The sequence below is a fragment of the Schistocerca nitens genome, chromosome 2, assembly GCF_023898315.1.
Source record: "Schistocerca nitens isolate TAMUIC-IGC-003100 chromosome 2, iqSchNite1.1, whole genome shotgun sequence".
Classification (NCBI taxonomy): Eukaryota; Metazoa; Arthropoda; class Insecta; order Orthoptera; family Acrididae; genus Schistocerca; species Schistocerca nitens.
This window is the reverse complement of record NC_064615.1, coordinates 863167285-863191245: the sequence shown is the minus strand read 5'-3', so window position 1 is coordinate 863191245 and position 23961 is coordinate 863167285. Positions and strand designations below refer to the sequence as shown.

Genomic DNA, 23961 nt, shown 5'->3' with positions numbered 1-23961 from the left:
TGTATTAAAAGTTAAGTATATTCCAAAGATACGTATTTTCTTTATCACATTCATTAAGTCTCCTCTTTCAGACCTCACTCCATCCTTCGTGAGTTAGCGCGTGCATCTTGGTCGCCTCTTTCAATTAGTGTGCGTAGTGTTGTCAAGTCTGCTGACACTACAATAGCTGTGAAAAAGTAGGAGGTGATGTACCATGACTTAAAATGTTGACCAATCTGTCTTTGATGGTTTAATCTGCACATTTTGGTTAGCATGAGACTGTGCTGACTGAGTCATCTTGTCTTGTATGGTGCCACCTTTACTATGCCTAGTGGGTGCATAATTACTTAACATAGCACCAGTTATTATGTAATCATCTAATGATACCTCAACAGAGCTAAGCCTAACTGATTCTTTCCACCAAACATTTGTGTAGGCATTTGCTTTGTATACTTCGATCAAAATAACTGTTATTGACAGCGGAGCACTGTTGACCACGGAAGGGGGGCGATGTTGATAGTCATCATCACATGCACACTATATGGGTTTAGTGGCAACAGCAGTGTTATTCCATACTTACTACCTCCTCATGCTGCTTTTTAATGTGCAATATTGAGTTTGCTTTACAGAATTGTGATATCCTTGTTGCTTAATGAACATACTCCTGTGTATAAAATGATACCTTATTCTTATTATTTCTGTGCTGGATCTCAGCAAAACAATGGGAATCACAGTGTCTTTTACAATAAGCAGAATGATTCATGTTTAGTTGATATATTCATTATGAAATGGGTGCTGAAATAGCTCTGAATCATTCATTTACATAAAATAACCAACAACATTAAAATGTTGTAGACTGTGTAAGTACTTACCAATCACAGGGGTACTTATGCAGAGGGGTACTCCTTAATACTAAATGAGATTTACTGTGGAAATGTGATAGACATTTTTCAGTCAAAAATATGGAACACAAACACAAAAATAAAGACAAATTATATCTACTATCTACTTATTGTTGATTCAGAGTCACTTTCTTCCTCAACACTGTCGCTATCTTGGCTGTGGTCCATGGAAGTGTCACTGGAATTGCACAAAGATATAATTATATTTTTGATATCACTTTCTACCCTAATTCCAGTTTTCCATGCTTCCTTGACAACCATTTCTGTTGACATACAACATCACTCCACTTCCCTGACATTATTTATGGTACTGCTTCCTCTAACAATTTTTAAATTTATGTCACAGTGAAGCTGTTATTTGTTGCCACATAATGTTTGATCTGTGCCCAAATCATTTCAATGGCAGTGGTATGATGGAATCCTAAAAACCCTGTTGCCACATTCTTCAGCCACCTCATCCAGAATATACCCCTTCTTTTTCACGTAAATTGCCCAGAACTTTCACCCATGCGGAAATTTTATTTATTCTCTTTTCCTCCTGCGCCCCTCCCCCACCCTACCCTGTCCAATAGTTGGATGTTCTCTTCTGTCACATTATCCATATATGTGGCAACGTACAGCATCTTGTTGGGATGAGTCCAAGTTTGTTACTCGTGGTTCTGTTCTCTTTTTATTGATCATCTGTAGCTTAGATGAACCAGCCTCTTCCTCTTCTGTGCAATATTTTCCCTTACAAACTTCGATGGCAGTGTTTTTATGTATCTAAAAAGCATCTGCAGCTCTATCAACTACCTTCGTTAGAAGCAGTAGAGTTGCACCATTCCCTCTATCCTTCTTAAAATATTCATGCACACAGACTCACATGTCTGGCCATGCAAAACGTGAGCAGATCACTGAACTTTTCATTTATCAACTATACTTTCCTGCTTGTTTCTGCTGGAAACTTCAGACATCAGTAGCACAAAATAAACTTGCCACACACTGGAATAAAGCACACCAAACAGATCACAACAGTTAAGGTTACAGCTGCAAGCATTGTCTGCGACTGAATAGGAGCTGTAGTAGAGAGATTTGACAACAGTGAATGGAACACTGGCTGTTGATATGATAACAGCCCAGTAAACAGCTAGACATCAATCATTTTCTTATTCTGATCCAGATATAGTATTTGTGAGGGTGCATTCTTGTGAATTGTCCTCAGTATACGATAACCATCAGAGATCACATATTGGCACATAAATGTAATTGCTGTCAATTACCTGATACCACAGTAACCTTTTCGCAGTTGTTCTCTATTCTCAGTTTACAACCACAGCAAAATTTGCTGTATTTACATCCAAAATTATGCTTGTAAGAATGATGCACTAAATATTGAATTGAACAGTTCATTACATTAAAATTTTGCCTTCTTTGTTTTGTGAATAAACACACTTCCTTGAAATGGTGTTTTACCCTTCTCAGATATTAACATCACCAATACTTTTGTGTAGAGTTCAGACATTTTTCTTCCTGGCTTATAACAGTGGGGCGACTCAGCAAAACTGCAAGTTCATCTCTCACATCCCACAGAAAACAGCACGAAACTCTACATACGATATGCTTACATCATTGTGTATATAATATTTTGCATTTTTTTTTTTTTTTTTGTGTGTGTGTGTGACATGTCTACTCTGATCCCACTAGTGCCCACTCTGTGTCACCCTAGTTGCACAATGTCGTTCTCATTCATCTGTGCTCCAGTTGCTTTAGTCTTGGCATGCAATATATTGTATATTTGATACTGGTTTCAGTTCCAGTTAATGCTACCAAATATCAGGGATCCTTGAATGTTCCACCTTATAATTATAGCACTATTTTTAACACTTTGCTCTTTGGACGTCAGTTACAATTGGCATTCATGTAATGGCAAAGGTGTCAAGTTGCTGCACTCAGGATAAGAATAATTGTTGTCAGACACTGTCAAAAATTCATTGTTGAGGAAGCACACTGAAGGCAATAGTTGAGAAAGTGGTAGTGGTATCAGGAATTTTGTTTTTACGTATTCTTGGGTGATTCTGTGAATTAGGGCACAGAGAAAATGCATAGAACATTGTTCTTTTCAAATGGACTCCATCTGCTACAGGGCACCATGTAATACCATAATTTGTAATGTGTTTTTGTTGAAAAATTATCTGTGACTGCCAGAAAAAGTTCCAAAGAACATTATATTACATATGTAAAACTCACAGCATACAATAGCAATATGAGAGGACTATTATGTTTGACACGGTGCTCTTTGCCACCCTCTCACAAGAAATATATTGTTCATACAATTCTAACACCCCCTTTGAACATATATTTTGTGGTTTGCCTTCACAAGCTAAACTAAATAGCCCCACAATATTTTCAAACTTCTCTTTGTCCAAGGGTTTTGTCAGAAGGTCAGCCAACATGTCTACTGTGCGCAAGTAGTCCACGATGATGTTATGTCGATCTATGTGGTCCCGAATAAAATGGTGCCTTATATCAATATGTTTTGTCCTAACACTAGTGGCAACATTTTTAGCTAGATTAATGGCTCCTTTATTGTCTCAGATGATCGTTATAGGTTCCATGATTAAGTTGGGTTCTATTTCACATATTAATGTTCTAAATCACAATGCTTCTTGTGTGGTGTAAGATAGCGTCATATACTCGGCCCCTACGGTACTCAATGCAACAGTTTTAATTTAAAGCAGCAGCCAGTAGTGGAGTGCCTATCTCCCAATTCACTCCCCCAGTCTGCATCACATTCTAGCTTTGCACTACCTGCTCTATTGTATCTTAATTCGTGGTTTGAAGTTCCTCTTTGATATCGCAATATCCTTTTCACAGCTTTCCAGTGCTTTTCCTTTGGGTCTCTGCAATATCTGTTCACTGCGTTGGTGGCAAAAGCAATGTCAGGTTATAACGTTTGAGACAAATATAACAGACTCCCTACTGCTTCTAGATGTGGAACATTCTTATCACATTCCATCTGTCTCATTTGTGTTTAACCTCACTCTTACTTCCATTGGAGTAGTTATGGCTTTACAGTCACTCATGCCAAATTTCTTTAAGATTTTTTTCTGTATATGATGATTGATTTATGCTCAATTCTTGTCACTCTTCATCATTAGTGATCTGCATACCTAAATAACATTTAACTTCTCCCAAATCATGTACCTTAAACTTGATTTGCAGTTGTTTCTTAAAAATTCTCATTTGGCATTCATTTTCAGTCAGGATAAAGAAGTCATCCACCAATATTGCCATTATTATTATCCCTTCTCTTCCCCTTTTACAGTATATATTGGGTTCTGCCTTAGATTGCTTCATAATCATATTTATTAGAGTTTTATGATAGGAATATAATAGAGGGAAACATTCCACGTGGGAAAAATATATCTAAAAACAAAGATGATGTGACTTACCGAACGAAAGTGCTGGCAGGTCGATAGACACACAAACAAACACAAACATACACACAAAATTCAAGCTTTCGCAACAAACTGTTGCTTCATCAGGAAAGAGGGAAGGAGAGGGAAAGACGAAAGGATGTGGGTTTTAAGGGAGAGGGTAAGGAGTCATTCCAATCCCGGGAGCGGAAAGACTTACCTTGGGGGAAAAAAGGACAGGTATACACTCGCGCGCGCGCACACACACACACACACACACACACACACACACACACACACACACACACACATATATATATCCATCCGCACATACACAGACACAAACAGACATTTGTAAAGGCAAAGAGTTTTCAACTCTTTGCCTTTACAAATGTCTGCTTGTGTCTGTGTATGTGCGGATGGATATGTGTGTGTGTGCAAAGTATACCTGTCCTTTTTTTCCCCCAAGGTAAGTCTTTCCGCTCCCGGGATTGGAATGACTCCTTACCCTCTCCCTTAAACCCACATCCTTTCGTCTTTCCCTCTCCTTCCCTCTTTCCTGATGAAGCAACAGTTTGTTGCGAAAGCTTGAATTTTGTGTGTTTGTTTGTGTGTGTATCGACCTGCCAGCACTTTCGTTCGGTAAGTCACATCATCTTTGTTTTTAGATTTATTAGAGTTTTATGTAGACATAGATTCCAGCAATGTCCACTCTGTTTAAATCCATAAATACTTTTTTGCAAACACCAAATCTTTTGCCTTTCTGATATGGTGGAATGACATATATCTCCTCCGCCAATTTTCCATTTAAATATGCTTTTTACACCTGTTTGATGTATTGTTAAATTTCGTTTTGCTGCCAAGGCTAAAAGATATCTCAGTGAGGCATACTTGACTACATGTGAAAAATTTTCTTTGTAATCTACCCCTTTTTTTGTGAATATCCTTTTATTACAAGTCGTGCTTCATATCTTGGTGATGAATTTTTGGGACTCTTTAAAGTGAATACCCATCTTGCCTGTAGTGGTTTCCTATCTGCTGGCGTATTTACACATTCAAAGGTTTTGTTCTGAGATAAAGATTCCAATTCCCTCTCCGTTGCTTCTTTCCATTCTTGAGAGTTCAGACCGCTCACTTCAGAGTCCATTCTATTTTCAAAGAATACTACATCTCTGCTTGTAACTATCCTTTTATTCAATGGATCCATTAATCGATAGCCCTTTGAATTCTCGCAATAAGTATCTGCAATATGTGGCCTATCTATCATAATTATTGTTTACATATAAATCAATTTTGTTATTTTTCTGATTTATTTTTTTCTCCTTAACTTTTTACTATTATATTTCAATTGGCCGTTATCATTTGTTGTGAGTGGGGAGTCACCCTGCCTCCATACAAAATTCCTAACACAATTTTTTCATCACGATTTTTATAACTGGTCAAGAGAAATGCACATACATTTAAACATTGGTATTGTTGTATTTAAATAACACACATTATTAAAATTACTCATATTATTATCTTTATTTACATGAAATTGCTCTCTTTCATTGCAGTTATTTTCCTTTGCAAAACCGACTGCAGAGGTCGCTAACCACTAGGGTGACCAACATTTGATAACAAATAAATGTCAACTACACAAAAACATAATATGTGCTTGGAATGGGTAGCAACGGAGATATAAAGGAAACTGCATACTTTGCATACTTTTATTCTGTTACGTCATACAGTACCACATTGTGGGGTAACTCCACAAACGAAGAGAAAGTCTTCGAGTGCAAAAGCATGTAATAAGACCCATTTCTGTTGTAAATTCAAGAACAGCATGCCAAAACATATTCAAAGAATTTCATATGCTAACTATTGCTCCCCAGTATATACAGGGTGTTTAAAAAATGACCGGTATATTTGAAACGGCAATACAAACTAAACGAGCAGCGATAGAAATACACCGTTTGTTGCAATATGCTTGGGACAACAGTACATTTTCAGGCAGACAAACTTTCGAAATTACAGTAGTTACAATTGTCAACAACAGATGGCGCTGCGGTCTGGGAAACTCGATAGTACGATATTTTCCACATATCCACCATGCGTAGCAATAATATGGCGTAGTCTCTGAATGAAATTACACGAAACCTTTGACAACGTGTCTGGCGGAATGGCTTCACATGCAGATGAGATGTACTGCTTCAGCTGTTCAATTGTTTCTGGATTCTGGCGGTACACCTGGTCTTTCAAGTGTCCCCACAGAAAGAAGTCACAGGGGTTCATGTCTGGCGAATAGGGAGGCCAATCCACGCCGCCTCCTGTATGTTTCGGATAGCCCAAAGCAATCACACGATCATCGAAATATTCATTCAGGAAATTAAAGACGTCGGCCGTGCGATGTGGCCGGGCACCATCTTGCATAAACCACGAGGTGTTTGCAGTGTCGTCTAAGGCAGTTTGTACCGCCACAAATTCACGAAGAATGTCCAGATAGCGTGATGCAGTAATCGTTTCGGATCTGAAAAATGGGCCAATGATTCCTTTGGAAGAAATGGCGGCCCAGACCAGTACTTTTTGAGGATGCAGGGACGATGGGACTGCAACCTGGGGCTTTTCGGTTCCCCATATGCGCCAGTTCTGTTTATTGACGAAGCCGTCCAGGTAAAAATAAGATTCGTCAGTAAACCAAATGCTGCCCACATGCATATCGCCGTCATCAATCCTGTGCACTATATCGTTAGCGAATGTCTCTCGTGCAGCAATGGTAGCGGCGCTGAGGGGTTGCCGCGTTTGAATTTTGTATGGATAGAGGTGTAAACTCTGGCGCATGAGACGATACGTGGACGTTGGCGTCATTTGGACCGCAGCTGCAACACGGCGAACGGAAACCCGAGGCCGCTGTTGGATCACCTGCTGCACTAGCTGCGCGTTGCCCTCTGTGGTTGCCGTACGCGGTCGCCCTACCTTTCCAGCACGTTCATCCGTCACGTTCCCAGTCCGTTGAAATTTTGCAAACAGATCCTTTATTGTATCGCTTTTCGGTCATTTGGTTACATTAAACCTCCGTTGAAAACTTCGTCTTGTTGCAACAACACTGTGTTCTAGGCGGTGGAATTCCAACACCAGAAAAATCCTCTGTTCTAAGGAATAAACCATGTTGTCCACAGCACACTTGCACGTTGTGAACAGCACACGCTTACAGCAGAAAGACGACGTACAGAATGGCGCACCCACAGACTGCGTTGTCGTCTATATCTTTCACATAACTTGCAGCGCCATCTGTTGTTGAAAATGGTAACTACTGTAATTTCGAAAGTTTGTCCACCTGAAAATGTACTGTTGTCCCAAGCATATTGCAACAAACGGTGTATTTCTATCACTGCTCGTTTAGTTTTTATTGCCATTTCAAATATACCGGTCATTTTTGAAACACCCTGTATATTCCCCAATGAAGTTTGCTAAGTAATATGTCTCTTTCTTCCAACCAATAGCTCAATACACACTATCAGTACTAGGAATAAAAACATTCTGCATAGAGACTTGCATGTGTTATTTACGCCATTGCTGCTGATCGGTACAAGAACAGAGCATTCGTGGGTCGCCAGTACTGGTGGAGAAACAAGTAAGTATTTCTCATCTTGTGACTCCTTTAGGTGCGTAGACTGTATCATTCTTCTCTGCTCCTTGCATTCCTGTGAGCAAAACCGTCTTCTTTCCATAGAAGAACAAACAGAAAAATGACTATATGTCAACAGTAGTATCAAATACTACACAAAAAGTATAACAGTGATCACTGACAATGTATACAGGTCAGTAATGGATCTAGGGTGATTAATAAGAAATTGCTATAATATGGGAGATCAGAGAAATATGGGAGAGTTCATCACTCTATTAGCTACCAGGCTGCTTCCAATCAGTGCTAACCCATTGCCTGCTTCTGCCAGTAGATGGCTTATGTTCTGTAATTGGCAGACTTTGCTTTGACTGACAATGTGATTCTTATCAGCTCATACGATAGTCAATTACTTTGTCAAAAGAACATATCCCTCAGAATCAGACTTGCTATCAGGACGTCTGGGGTTCATGTCCCCATGTGGCATATAGATTTAGGTGTCCCACAGTTTTCCTATATTAAATAAGGCGTGATTTGCAGGCTGTCATTCATCTAAAAAGGTCAGATGCTTTAATTTATTTTTGCTCTGTTTTAGCTTGATGCCCTAAATGTACTTCAAACTTCTTTTATTTTCATTTTAAATTTCTAGCTTAAATTTTTTTGAGTTTTACTAATATGTTTTAATTGCTGATGTATTAAATTTGAATTTACCCTAAAGAAGCCCTAGCCTTAGGGTCAGAGTGTGATTGGAAATAACATAAACTCAGCCCCCCCCCCCCCACTGCCACCCCCTCCCATGCCTCCCTTTAAAGATTTTTCAGTTTGAAGGTAAATGCTGTATAGAAGAGAGGTGTGCGTGTGTATTTTTGAATAAAATGTGTAGTACATCCTGTAATCATGTATGTTTGTATTCCAAAGCTGGCATAATGTTGATTTTCAAACACAATGTGTACAATTACACAAAACACAATTTGTACAGGAAGTTTTGTGCTTTCAGTTGCCATTTCTCTCTCTCTCTCTCTCTCTCTCTCTCTCTCTCTCTCTCTCTCTTTTTCTCTCTCTTTGCAGGAAGGCAGGGGTTCTATGCAAAATATTCACAGAATATCTAATTTATTTTCTTTTTTACCTTCATAGCTCCTCGAACAGCTGAATGAAGTGGTAATATCACATATGGAGATGACAGATAAACAAAAGGCCTTAACTTGTGATAAAATTGCTGTGAGTATCTCAAATAAAAAAATTATTTATTTTTTTCAAACAAATTAGATTTTTCGCTACTTGTATTTCATGCTGATTTACATTTGTTGATGGTAATGAACTTTTCCTTTATAGCTGTGCACCTGGCGCTTGCAGGATGGAGCCAGTGAATATCTGCAACTGCTGGATCTTGGCTGTGCCCTCATAAATACTCTTCAAATGTGAACTGTTTTTGCTTTTATTAATTTTATTTACTAAAACTTGTTTAGATACTTTAATGTGAAATTGTCTTATAGAATAAATGCCATGTTTTTATCTTTTACTATAAAATGTCTTGATTATTTCATATTGCGCTATGTGTTACTGCTGTGAATACAAGCCATAACTGTTTGTATTTGTTGCTGAATGCACAAATGTACACAAGAGGGCTGTGAACTTGTGTTGCAATACATTAGTCATAACGCCATTCATTTTCTGATTGTCGGGTAGCATTAACTAATGCTATGGGCAGGAAGGAACACACACATCTACTTTAGAGAGTAAGTGGTCACAGCAGCCTTTAATGATTACAGTTCTTCTTAAATTTGATAATATTAGGTTATCTATTTGTTAAAAAATTAAAGCCAACCATAAAAAATGAAACTAGTGTATTATTTGTTGCTTTTTTTGGGGGGGGGGGGGGTTATTTCCATATTAGGACACTGTGAAGACTGTAATAAGGCAAACATATCATTACGGTAAGTAGGATAAAGTTCTTTAATGGGTACTACTAGCTAGTTAAGCAACTCATTTATCAGTGTAGTGCTGGAAATTGGAGATAGTTTTGTACAGATGTTTTCCACATGTCTAAGGGCCACAGTCAATATTTGCTACTACAGGTAATGTAATTGTATAATGTAAACAGTTTAACAAAAAATTAGAATCAACATTTACCTCACATTAAAACAATGATTCCTATAATGTGGTGTAGTGTATTCAGTCTTTGATACATTGCCAGAGATACTTTATGTAACACAGGCTATCAGCAAAGCTTAACATTTTAAATTCATACTGATGTGCAGGAAAATCATTGTCACAAGTTGCACATTCAGTCTGTAGAATGGAACTAGATTTCTGTCTACATAATTCATCACACCATTACTGGAACTGATGCACACAAAATTTCTGTAGTGTGCTTAGTTTCATTTTCTTAAGTCGTCTGGTCAGAATTATCCCAGAATATAATGCAAATCATATGTAAGACTTTTTTTAAACTTCAAAACAAATTACACGAATGTTAACAATGTGTTAATTCTAACACCTCACTACTGCTGACAACATATGTGGGAGGTGTGCTCTGATATCACTTTGTTTTTCAAAAATATGATGAGTAATTATGACAAAAATTTATGTATTTGGATTTTACTTGCTTAACCAAGCAAAAACAAGTGTACTCTTCTGGAGAATCCATATGCTTACAATGTAAATGTTAGTAGGCTGAGCATTTCCAAAGCCAAAAATACTACTCATCTGACTCATCAAAGCTAACTGCAAGTGCAGTTGATAGTAAATGTCCGAACAGACTAAACTATGTTGGGAACTGAGACTTGAATCTGGACAGACACTTGCTTCTTGTGGGAAATGATTATGGTGACAGATATCTAGACATACCACACAGATTGCCAAACAGCTCCAATCATTCAATACCTCTCCTGTTTTCCTGTGTCTCTAGATGTTCTTGTGCATACCTTACAGTGCTAGTAATGCTAGGAGAAACAATGTAAGGTGAGCTTTTAATAAAAATGAAGGACAAAAATTTCATGAAATCATCAGCATTTGAAACACTATCCTTCATTTTTAGTTTAATCAGTGTAAACAACACACATAGATGTTAGAGAGTACAGCCAAAAGTTTATCAAAAGGAAATTTAAAAATCTGTTTGGTCTGCCAATTGCTAGTGAACCAATTCTCTCTTGCAAATGACATGTTGTCACTATGACACAGCATTTATTGGGACCAAGGGAGGGCGAATCAAATTTCATTTGGTTTTTTTTAAACAAAAATGGGTCATGGTACAATGTAGTAAAATATACATGATCCAGTCACATTAACGTGACCACCACCTATGTTCAACGTCAATGTGCAATAACCACCCACAGATGACAGGTGGTAGCACTAGCAGTGAAGGATATAAAGTGTGTGTGGGGTGTAATCGTCGTATTGTGGAAACAAAGTGATTTGTCTGATGTCCAAAAGGGCATGATCATTGGCTTTCAGACCGAGGGTGGAAACATTTCCGAAAGTTTGTGAAATGGCAGTATCCAAAACCAGCACCAAGGCAACTGTGGTGCATCACAGGCCATAGCCAACTAGGATTAATGACAGCTGTGAAGGTATGTACTGGTAAATAGACATGCAACTGTTGAGCAACTGAGTGCCCAGGTGAACAAAGAGGGTATATACAGTGTCTCCACAACAAACATATGCCCCTGGCCACCAAGCTTGCCAGATTTAAACCTAATCGAGACTCTGTGGGACCACCTCAACCGAGCTGTTCAAACCATGTATCCTCAACCAAGAAATCTAGCACAGCCAGCCACAGCACTGGAATCAGCATGGCCCCATATCCCTATTGGCACTTTCTAGAATCTCTTTGAATCTCTTCCTGCACATGTTGCAGAATTCCTAATTGCAAAAGGTTGTTATTCAGGCTTTTGACAGGTGGTCACATTAATTTGATTAGATATTGTAATAATATTGATAATAACAACAATAAACAATAATATATTTGTCTGATGTGGCTTCAGGTCAATAATGGTGGTTACAGTGATGGCGACAAAGTCAATGAGGCCTAATGGTAGTGTAGCCGTGGGATAACGACACTGTGTGCAGTGATGGAGGATGGGCACCAAGCTGCTGAGTGGGGGTGTGGGGTGGCAGTGCGGTGGCCAGTCTTTGTGTGTAACTGGCCGCAGGGCTGTAACACTCCAAGGAGCGGGCACTTTAGAGGGGATCAGGAGGCAGATTTCAGAGGAGGAGGGAGCTGACCAGTTACACAAAAGCTTTTCTTTATATTTAACAATGAAGATTAAAGTTAATGAAACATGAAAAGTTGATGGTTCAATTTCTAAGCTCTTATAGAAGAATTATCGAATTGGCCATCAGACCAGGTGGTTTAATAGTACAATAATCCCATCTACAGTTGATGTAAGTCTGTAGCATGTTTGCCCTGAAATACACCATATTTAACTCCATCGTAGTATCTCATCCCAGTTACATATCACAGTATCAATTAAAAGAATATACTGTTGTTACAGAATCAGTCTTTTACCATTAACACATCAGGATCAAAGTACAGAAAAAAAACAATTACTGTGGATTATTGTTCCCAAACACACAATGGAAGCAATACTGATGTACCAGCACCTGAATTCTATGGCCTAACATTATTTGGAGGGGCATCCCTTCATGACAGTCCTCCCTCTGGCTAGTGTTACACATTTAAGTGTGGTAGTTGCCCAGAGGTTGCTGTTCGGGGATGACCGGTATTGGCAATCGTAGTCATTTACAATATCCCCTTTTATAAACGGTCCATACAGCCAGTACTAAGTCGGCTAGAGTGAGAGGAACAGATACAGTGTATGGTACGATCACTATTTATGTATTCATTCATATACCTTTCAGCAATGGATTCAGTGGCATAATCAATCGTAATTTGTCACTGTTTGTGGGCTAAAAGCTTATTGATTGATTGAAGTAGGAGGTCTTTCGAATGATTAGGTAGCATAGGTCAGCTGTCAGGCTGTGGCAGGACAACAGGTAAATGCAATAGAAAAGACTATACAGGCATTTTGCACATAATTTAAATGAGCTGATAATCTAGCAGAAGGCCCTCCAGTATCTCCACCATATGATGGGTAGCAACTGTCCTTTTCATAGTATTGTCAATTTTTGTGATTAATTATGTGGCTCCCTTGTTAAGTTTGGCTAGCTACTACTTTCTTAGCTTTTACAGAAGTACAGATTGTGCAGGGAAGGTTGCATAGTACAGTGTACATTCCACCGTTTGTGCCTTTCCCTCTTTGCACCCTTCTTTCTTGCAGTGGTACTATGCCCAAAACCCAGCGCGGTAGTCATTCCGTTGTGGGAGGGGGGTCAAGTATCTGGACATTGCTAGCCCCCCTGACCATTCAGGGGTTGCACTGTTGGTGATTGAGCTGGAAACTCCCCACACATGCCAAGGAGTATTTGCCTGTCATGGCTGGGGCAGGGACTACGGGCAACAGTTTACTAGCCAGGTAAACATTGCTGTGGCTAGATGATGCCCATGGGGAGAGCACCTGTTCAGACTGGGTGGTTCCATGGCAGAAGATTCACACATGAAGTGAATTAAACTTTCTTCCACTAGTGGCTGAACAGCCCCAGCAGTCTCTTCTGAAGCTAAGACATATTCCAATGCAGAGAGATATGTTCCTTTCCCTGGACAGAGACAAGGTGAGAAATTGTCCCCACAATACTGGTTTTTTTCTAGAATGGATGGGTATTCCTTTTTGAGTACAAAGCAATTGTTCTTCATTGAACACCTAGAGGACAGGTTTGCTGAAATGGCATCAATTTCAAAAATGAAAAGTGACTCAGTTCTGCTTAAAATGGCCTCCCCTGCTCACGGGCACTGCTCACCTATCACAAACTGGATTACATTCCTGTCACTGTAACTCCCCCATAAAAGCCTAGGGTATCATTTTCGACCAAGATCTCGTTTTACAGACTGATGACGAGTTGTGTGCTAATTTGGAATAATAAGGTGTGCATTTTGTCTGCCGTGTCCAGTGGAGACCAAAAGATAACACAGTGGATTCTAGAGCTTTCATGTTGGCCATTGAAGGTGACTCATTGCCCGAGAATGTCAAGATGATGATGTATTGCTGTGGTATCAAGCCGTATATTCATCCTCCCTTGCGGTGCTACAAATGTATGTGATTTGGGCATAAGTCTTTGCTTTGCAACACCAGCCCCATCTGTAGGGAGTTTTGCTGTCAGTTGCACACAAACACTCCTTATGTTCCACCACCCCCACCCTCCCATTTGTGTCAACTGTGGGAAGCACCATTCTTGCTGTTCACCAGACTGCATTGTTTTAAAAAGAGGAAGGAAAATCCAAGAATACAAGACCCATGACTGACTCACATATCAAGAGGCCAAGGAGAAATATGATCGCCTACATCCTACATGTATGACAATGACATATGCAACTGCTATGATATCATCATCTGTAGTGACTGTACCATCGCCCTCTGTGTCTTCTACATGGGACCCTCAGGGGCTGCTCGACTACATCTGCTCCCCTGGTGGTTGGAGGTCCTCCTCCTAGTGCTCCCCCCCCCCCCCCCCCCCCACACACACACACATTTGGGAGTGTCGACTCACTATCCACCAAGGATGTCAGTCTGGAGGAGCAATGCCCTCCATCAGCAGTTCTTACCAGGAGGAGTCCCACAAGACACTCCCTTCCCAGGACTCGGCTGACCTGCAACTGGAATCAGCCAGTGGCTGAAGGAGCCACAAACTGCAGGTCAAAGGACTTTATGTTCCTCGTCCGTCTCAGATTCTAGGGGAAAAAAAGCCCTTGTGGAAGTCTCAATGGTCTAACAACAAAAAGGACTAGAAGAAGTCATCTGAAAAGAGGGCGACTGTTGCTTCCATGCTGCCAGACACCATATTTCACCTGTATATGCGAGGCAGCATTCCTGATGGCCCCAGAATCCCCACACATACCCTGATCAGGAACAAATGTGGTAAGATGGTGACTCTTGCAATGAATGGCAGCAGGTGGCCCTGAGGCATGACCTACCTCCTTGGTCCCTTCACACCCCTGCAGGGTACTGATAGCATGGTCCTCCAGAGGAACTGTTTGCTGTTTTCTCCACCATTTGGCTTTTCTGTATTTCTCGTTTTTTTGCATCGCCCTCCAGGAAACGTGTTTCTTAGCAATGCGGACCCCGTCCTTACGCAACCATTGAGGCTGTTTTAAGAATTGCACTGACTGTGAAAGAGTGTCGAATGGTATTTTTTGCACGTACATTCGAGACTGTATCTACAGCAAATACATGCTTTGGAGGCTGTGGCGGTCCATATGAAGACATCTCTTGAATTTATCATCTGTAATATGTATCTCACTTCCGACAATGGAGTATCTCAAACACGTTGCCTCCACTGTTTTTGGCATTAACACCAATGGCGTGTTATCAACTGATGCAAACCCAATTGCCAAGGCAGTTTGCTGAGCACTATGCTCGGCCTCTGTGTCAGAGAATTACCCCCCCCCCCCCCCCCCCAGCCTTTTGCACCCTCAAACGACGGATGGCAGGAAAAGTCCTCTCCTTCACTGAACGCCACAGTGAACCCTATAACACTCCATTTACTGAGTGGGAGCTCCTCAGCATCCTTGCACGTTGCCCCGACCCAGCTCCTGGGCCAGATCGGATCCACAGTCAGATGATTAAACATCTCTTGTCCAATGACAAGTGACATCTCATCATCATCTTCAACCGGATGTGGTGCAATGGCATCTTTCCATCGCAATGGTGGGAGAGCACCATCATTCCAGTGCTCAAACCTGGTAAAAACCTGTTTGATGTGGATAGCTATTGACCCAGCAGCCTCACCAAAATTCTTTGTAAGCTGCTAGAATCGTATGGTGAGTCGGTGGCTGTGTAGGCTCCTGGAGTCATGTGCCTACTGGCTCCATGCCAGGGCGGTTTCTACCAGGGTAGCTCTACCACTGATAACCCAGTGTCCGTCGAGTCTGCCATTTGCACAGCCTTTTCCAGACGCCAAAACTTAGTTGCCATCATTTTTGATTTACAAAAAGCTTATGACACAATGGGGTCTCTGTGGCTCGCTCCTTATTTTTATCCAAAATTTCCTTTCACTCCGTACTTTCCGTGTCGATGTTGGTGCCTCCCATAGTTCCTCACATATGCAGGAGAATGGGGTCCCGCAGGGCTCCGTATTGAGTGTATCTCTATTTTTAGTGGCCATTAACAGTCTAGGAGCAGCTGTAGGGCCGTCTGTCTCACCTTCTCTGTATGCAGACGACTTCTGCATTTCCTGCTGCTCCTCCAGCACTGGTGTTGCTGAGCGACACTTACAGGGAGCCATCCACAAGGTGCAGTCATGGGTTCTGGTCCATGTCTTCCAGTTTTTAGCCACGAAGTCGTATGTCATGCACTTCGATCGGCGTCGTACGATTCATCTGGAACCAGAACTTTACGTTGATGACGATTCCTCACAGTAGTGGAGACATCGATTTTTAGGACTGATTTTTGACGCTCGATTGACTTGGCTTCCTCACCTTTGTCAGCTGAAATGGAAGTGCTGCCTGAGCAACACCACCTGGGGTGCAGATCGCTCTACACTGTTGCAGCTCTACAGAGCCCTTGTTCAATCCCACCTTGACTATGGGAGTATAGTTGATGGTTCAGCTGCACCCTCAGCGTTGTGGTTGCTTGACCCAGTGCATCACTGTGGTGTTCGACTAGTGACAGGAGCTTTCAGGATGAGTCCAGTGACCAGCGTACTGGTGGAGGCTGGAGTCCCTCCATTGCAGATCAGGCATGCACAACTGCTCACCAATTACTTTGCACACATTCATAGTTCTTTTGGGCATCCAAATTACCGTCTGTGTTTCCCAACCATGGCAGTTCATCTCCCACACTGGCATCTCAGATCAGGGCCTACAATTGCGGTTCGCATCCGATCCCTTCTATATGAACTGGAGTCCTTTCCTTTACCACCTCTACTCAAGGCCCATTCACTTACTCCTCCATGGTGTAATCCTAGGCTGCAGCTTTGTCTGGGCCTTTTGCATGGCCCTAAGGACTCAGTTACTCACGTGGCTGTCCGCTGTCATTTCCTCTCGATTGTTACCATGTCCCATAGCTCTGAAGTGGTTTACACCGACAGGTCCTTGCTAGATGGCTGCAATGTTTTCACTGCAAAGCTGGTACCCGTATCTTGTGCTCTTGAGCACATCTGCTCATGCCCTGGCGAGTTGTTTCTTCTCTGTACTGACTCCTTGAGCAGCCTCCTAGCTATCGACCAGTGCTACACTCTCCATCCTTTGGTAGCGACAATCCAGGAGTCCATCTGTGCCCTGGAACGGACCAGTCATTCAGTGGTGTTTGTCTGGACCCCGGGACACGTGGGCATTCCATGCAATGAACTTGCTGACAGGCTGGCTAAACAGACTACATGGAAACTGGTTATGGTGATTGGCATTCCTGTAACTGACCTGTGTTCATTATTACGCCGCAAGGTTTTTCGGCTTTGGGAGATGGAATGGCATAACAGTATGCACAACAAACTGTGTGCCATTAAGGAGACTGCGAGCCTCTTACAGGGACTCTGTGGTTCTCTGCTGGCTCTGCATTGGCCAAGCTTGGGTCACCCACGGCTATCTCTTGCGCCGTGAAGACCCACCTCAGTGTCGGTGCGGCACCCGATTTTCCCACATTCCACAGCACTATGAACTGAACGCTTGTTTCAATGGAATGGTTTGGTTTCTGAACAGAAACCAAAACATTGCATTGAAACAAGCGTCCAGTTGGTTTCTGAACAGAATGTGGGAAGAAAACCGCAAATTGGCATTCATAAGAAGAAGAACAACACTAAAAATGCAACAGGAGCGTAATATGTAAGAAATGGTCCACGCATCCTGCCACTGATGATGCCTTACAGAAAATGAAGGCGAAACGTGTATGGCACTAAAATTGTGTTTTATTCAGTTGCTGTCGGACGGTCCATAAGTAAAAATTATCAATATACCGTAATATTACACGCGACTGAGGAAGACAGGACTACAAAAGTTGAAGATGTCTCGCTAGCATTCCTAATACTGGGTGACTTCAATCCCAGCAACTGTTAGAGCGGTGGAACTATAACCACTGGCCACAGTAAAGCTGTTGAAAACTTGCTTGCAGAGCTTGAGCTTTAATACTGGTGTTCCCACACACTCCACTGTGGCATATGGGTCTTATTCGGTCATCGATCTTTCTGCTCATAGTCCAGTTCTTCTCCTGTCCATCCTCTGGAGAGTCCATTATGACATGTGCGACAGTGATCATTTTCTGTTCTTTTTGACCTTGTCTCGGCATTACTCACCTGGGTGTCCAACTAGATGGGCTCTCTCCAAAGCTGATTGGGATGCTTTCACTACTGCCACTATGCTTTCATTACTGCCACTGCCCTCCACACCCTGCCTCATGAAGTTATCGGTGCTGTTTTCAGAGCACAACTGCAGCCATTCAGTTGGCAGATAATTTGGCAACCTCCTCTTCCTTGGAATCCCCCTACCCCATCAGAAGACAGTACCTTGGTGGACACCTGAAATTGCCAAGGCCATGAGAGATCACAGGCAGGCTCTCTAATGCCATGAGTGACATCCCACAATGGAGCACAACATTGCCTTTAAATGGCTCTGTGCCCAGGTCTGCCACCTCGTAAAACTAAAGAAACAAGAATGCAGAGAATGCTATGCTGCTACCATTTGACAATGTACCCCTCCTTTGTAGACTTGAGTGAGGATTCAACACCTCTATGGACACCAGTAACCTGCAGGAGTACCTGGTAGCTCTTTGAGTAGTGATGTCTACACTGACCCAGACACTCTTGCCAAACATTTTGCTTTCTATTGTATTCAAGCCACTGTATCTGAGAATTATCAGCCTGCATTTTATGTCCTCAAACAGCAGGAAGAGCAACTCCCTTTACCATTTACTACATGTCACCTGGAACCTTATAATGCTTCATTCAGTGAGTGGGAATTTCTCAATGCCCTAGACCTTTGCCCCAACAAGGTTCCAGGGCCAGACCGCATCCACAGTGAAATGCTCAAACACTTGTCAATGAACTGCAAATGTCACATCCTTGCCATTCTCAGCCATGTCTGGAGTGAGGATAAATTCCCATCACAGTGGCAAGAAAGTGTGGTTGTCGCAGTATGGAAATTGAGTAAACACCTCCTTGAGGTGAACAGCTATTACCCAGATTAGCATCATTCTCTGCAAGTTGCTTAAACGTATGATGAGCAATGGCTGCGTGGGTACCTTGAATCTCGGGGTCTTTTGGCTCTGTCCCAAGGCAGTTTTCACCAAGGCTGTTCTACTGCTGACAATTTGGTCTGCCTGGAGTCTGCTGTCTGATCAACTTTTGCCCAGTGTCAACATTTTATAGACGTCTTTTTCAAGTTACAAAAGAGTAGTGACACCACATGACATTACCCTCCATGATCGGGGTCTCCAGGGCCAATTCCCGATTTTTGTCTGGAACTTTTTGTCTCACCATACTCTCCGGGTTCAAGTTGATGCATTCCATGGTACTCTCCATATACAAGAGAATGCCCCTCCCCCCCCTCTCTCTTTATTGAGTGTGCCCCTTTTTCTAGCATCTATCAATGGTCTAGCTGCAGCTGTGTGGTCTACAGTGTCACCCGCCCTACAGGCTGATGACCTTTGCATGTACTATTGCTCCTCAAATGTGGGTGTTACTGATCGCTGACTGCAGGGGGCCATGAGAAAGGCACCGTCCTGGCCTCTCACCCTCCATGGCTTCTGGTTTTCTGAAGCCAAAACATTTCATGCACTTCTTTTGCCATCATACTGGCTGTTCCCAGTGCACTTCTGTTGCCGTCATACTGGCCGTCCCCAACCAGAACTCTTATCTCGATGAGCAAATGCTCAATATGGTGGAGTCCTATCGTTTTTTGGGATTGTCTTGAATGCCCGACTGACATGGCTTGCGTATTTTGACATCATAATACTCTTTGCTGTCTTAGTAACAACAGCTGGGGTGCAGACTCCTCTACACTTTTATGGCTCTACAAAGCTCTGATCCTGTTGTGTCTTGATTGTGGAAACATGGGGTATGGTTCAGCATCACCTTCAACACTGCGTATGCTAAATCCAATACACCATTGTGGGGTCCACCTTGCAACAAGTGTCTTTTGGACCAGCCCTGTTAATTGCCTACTCATGGAGGCTGGCACCCTCCATTACAGATCAGGCCCTAACAGCTGCTGTTCAACCATGCAATACAAATTTACTTCTCTCTTGAACATCTGAACCACTGTGTCCATTTTCGTGGTAGGGATATCTATCTCCCCTAACAGAGGCCAAGGTCTGGAGTTACGATCGCAATTTGTATACAGAATCTCTGCTCTGAAATCTATCTTTCCCTACTGTCACTTGTCATGTAGAAATCGTGTGCATCCCCACAGTGCGTACCATGTCCTCGGATCTGCCTCGACCACTTCTTTGGACTGAAAGATTCAAAAGACCCTAAGTTTTTTGCCATCTTTTTCTGGATGTCCTATACACATTTATGGGCTCAGACGTGGTATACATTGATGGCTCTATAGTTGATGGATGACCCAGTTTTACCTACACACATGCAAGATGCAGTGAACTACACTCCCTGCTGATTGGATGCAGTGTATTCACTACAGAATTGGTGGCCATTGCTCAAGACCTTATCCGTCTTCGTTCTTGCACTAGTGAGTTGTCATTCATTGGCAATGACTCCTTGAGAGGTTGTCAGCCTGTCAACCAGTGCTACGCTCGATAGCCATTGGTCGTGACTATTCAGAATCTCCTGCATGACCTCCACCTCTTTGGACCTTTGGTCGACACTGCACCGGCAATTGTTGGAGACGTGGAATGTGGAGTAGCATGCCCTAGTTTCTCCAAATAAACTGTGAGCCATAAAGGAGAACACAACCATATGGCAGCCTTTCCTTCATGCTACTGTCCTCTGTGCTTCGCATTGGCCTTACTTGGCTGATCCACTGCCGCACTGTCCGGCGTGAGGATCCTCCCCACTCTGTCAGTGTGGTGCCTATCTCATGGTGGCTCAGATCCTACTGGACTGCCCTAATTTGACTACCTTATGGCGAAATCTTAAAACTTCCTGACAGGCTACCTCTGATGCTAGTAGATGACGCCAGAGTGGCTAATTATGTTTTACATTTTACCTGTGAAAGTGGTGTGTAATCCTGTCTGTCCCCCCATGAACCATGGACCTTGCCGTTGGTGGGGAGGCTTGCGTGCCTCAGCGATACAGATAGCCGTACCGTAGGTGCAACCACAATGGAGGGGTATCTGTTGAGAGGCCAGACAAACGTGTGGTTCCTGAAGAAGGGCAGCAGCCTTTTCAGTAGTTGCAAGGGAAACAGTCTGGATGATTGACTGATCTGGCCTTGTATCAATAACCAAAACGGCCTTGCTGTGCTGGTACTGCGAACGGCTGAAAGCAAGGGGAAACTATGGCCGTAATTTTTCCCGAGGGCATGCAGCTTTATTGTATGATTAAATGATGACGGCGTCCTCTTGGGTAAAATATTCCGGAGGTAAAATAGTCCCCCATTCGTATCTCCGGGCAGGGACTACTTAAGAGGATGTCATTATCAGGAGAAAGAAAACTGGCATTCTATGGATCGGAGCGCGGAATGTCAGATCCCTTAATCGGGCAGGTAGGTTAGAAAATTTAAAAAGGGAAATGGATAGGTTAAAGTTGGATATAGTGGGAATTAGTGAAGTTCAGTGGCAGGAGGAACAAGACTTCTGGTCAGGTGACTACAGGGTTATAAATACAAATTCAATTAGGGGTAATGCAGGAGTAGGTTTAATAATGAATAGGAAAATAGGAATGTGGGTAAGCTACTACAAACTGCATAGTGAACGAATTATTGTGGCCAAGATAGATACGAAGCCCACACCTACTACAGTAGTACAAGTTTATATGCCAACTAGCTCTGCAGATGACGAAGAAATTGAAGAAATGTATGATGAAATAAAAGAAATTATTCAGATAGTGAAGGGTGATGAAATTTCATAGTCATGGGTGACTGGAATTTGGTAGTAGGAAAAGGGAGAGAAGGAAACGTAGTAGGTGAATATGGATTGGGGCTAAGAAATCAAAGAGGAAGCCGCCTGGTAGAATTTTGCACAGAGCACAACTTAATCATAGCTAACACTTGGTTTAAGAATCATGAAAGAAGGTTGTATACATGGAAGAACCCTGGAGATACTAAAAGGTATCAGATAGATTATATAATGGTAAGACAGGGATTTAGGAACCAGGTTTTACATTGTAAGACATTTCCAGGGGCAGATGTGGACTCTGACCACAATCTATTGGTTATGACCTGTAGATTAAAACTGAAGAAACTGCAAAAAGGTGGGAACTTAAGGAGATGGGACCTGGATAAACTGAAAGAACCAGAGGTTGTACAGAGTTTCAGGGAGAGCATAAGGGAACAATTGACAGGACTGGGGGAAAGAAATACAGTAGAAGAAGAATGGGTAGCTTTGAGGGATGAAATAGTGAAGGCAGCAGAGGATCAAGTAGGTAAAAAGACAAGGGCTAGTAGAAATCCTTGGGTAACAGAAGAAATATTGAATTTAATTGATGAAAGGAGAAAATATAAAAATGCAGTAAATGAAGCAGGCAAAAAGGAATACAAACGTCTTAAAAATGAGATCGACAGGAAATGCAAAATGGCTAAGCAGGGCTGGCTAGAGGACAAATGTAAAGATGTAGAGGCTTATCTCGCTAGGGGTAAGATAGATACTGCCTACAGGAAAACTAAAGAGACCTTTGGAGAAAAGAGAGCCACTTGTATGAATATCAAGGGCTCAGATGGAAACCCAGTTCTAAGCAAAGAAGGGAAAGCAGAAAGGTGGAAGGAGTATATAGAGGGTCTATACAAGGGCGATGTACTTGAGGACAATATTATGGAAATGGAAGAAGAAGTAGATGAAGATGAAATGGGAGATACGATACTGCGTGAAGAGTTTGACAGAGCACTGAAAGACCTGAGTCGAAACAAGGCCCCCGGAGTACACAACATTCCATTAGAACTACTGACGGCCTTGGGAGAGCCAGTCCTGACAAAACTCTACCATCTGGTGAGCAAGATGTATGAAACAGGCGAAATACCCTCAGACTTCAAGAAGAATATAATAATTCCAATCCCAAAGACAGCAGGTGTTGACAGATGTGAAAATTACCGAACAATCAGTTTAATAAGCCACAGCTGCAAAATACTAACACAAATTCTTTACAGACAAATGGAAAAACTGGTAGAAGCCAACCTCGGGGAAGATCAGTTTGGATTCCGTAGAAATGTTGGAACACGTGAGGCAATTCTGACCTTACGACTTATCTTAGAAGAAAGATTAAGAAAAGGCAAACCTACGTTTCTAGCATTTGTAGACTTAGAGAAAGCTTTTGACAATGTTGACTGGAAAACTCTCTTTCAAATTCTAAAGGTGGCAGGGGTAAAATACAGGGAGCGAAAGGCTATTTACAATTTGTACAGAAACCAGATGGCAGTTATAAGAGTCGAGGGACATGAAATGGAAGCAGTTGTTGGGAAGGGAGTAAGACAGGGTTGTAGCCTCTCCCCGATGTTATTGAATCTGTATATTGAGCAAGCAGTAAAGGAAACAAAAGAAAAATTCGGAGTAGGTATTAAAATCCATGGAGAAGAAATAAAAACTTTGAGGTTCGCCGATGACATTGTAATTCTGTCAGAGACAACAAAGGACTTGGAAGAGCAGTTGAATGGAATGGATAGCGTCTTGAAAGGAGGATATAAGATTAACATCAACAAAAGGAAAACGAGGATAATGGAATGTAGTCGAATTAAGTCGGGTGATGCTGAGGGAATTAGATTAGGAAATGAGACACTTAAAGTAGTAAAGGAGTTTTGCTATTTGGGGAGCAAAATAACTGATGATGGTCGAAGTAGAGAGGATATAAAATGTAGACTGGCAATGGCAAGGAAAGCGTTTCTGAAGAAGAGAAATTTGTTAACATCGAGTATAGATTTAAGTGTCAGGAAGTC

At 42.0% G+C, this 23961-nt stretch overlaps 1 protein-coding gene across 1 annotated transcript in view; it reads left to right on the top strand.

Moving 5' to 3' along the window:
* LOC126237132 (replication factor C subunit 4) overlaps positions 1 to 9399 on the top strand; it is a 50002-nt gene extending 40603 nt beyond the window's left edge. Inside the window, exons 7-8 of the mRNA XM_049946953.1 lie at positions 9015 to 9098; positions 9213 to 9399. Of these exons, the coding sequence (XP_049802910.1) occupies positions 9015 to 9098; positions 9213 to 9302 (174 nt within the window). The 3' untranslated portion in view covers positions 9303 to 9399. The remainder of the gene's footprint in view (positions 1 to 9014; positions 9099 to 9212) is intronic.
* The last annotated feature ends 14562 nt before the right edge of the window (positions 9400 to 23961 follow it).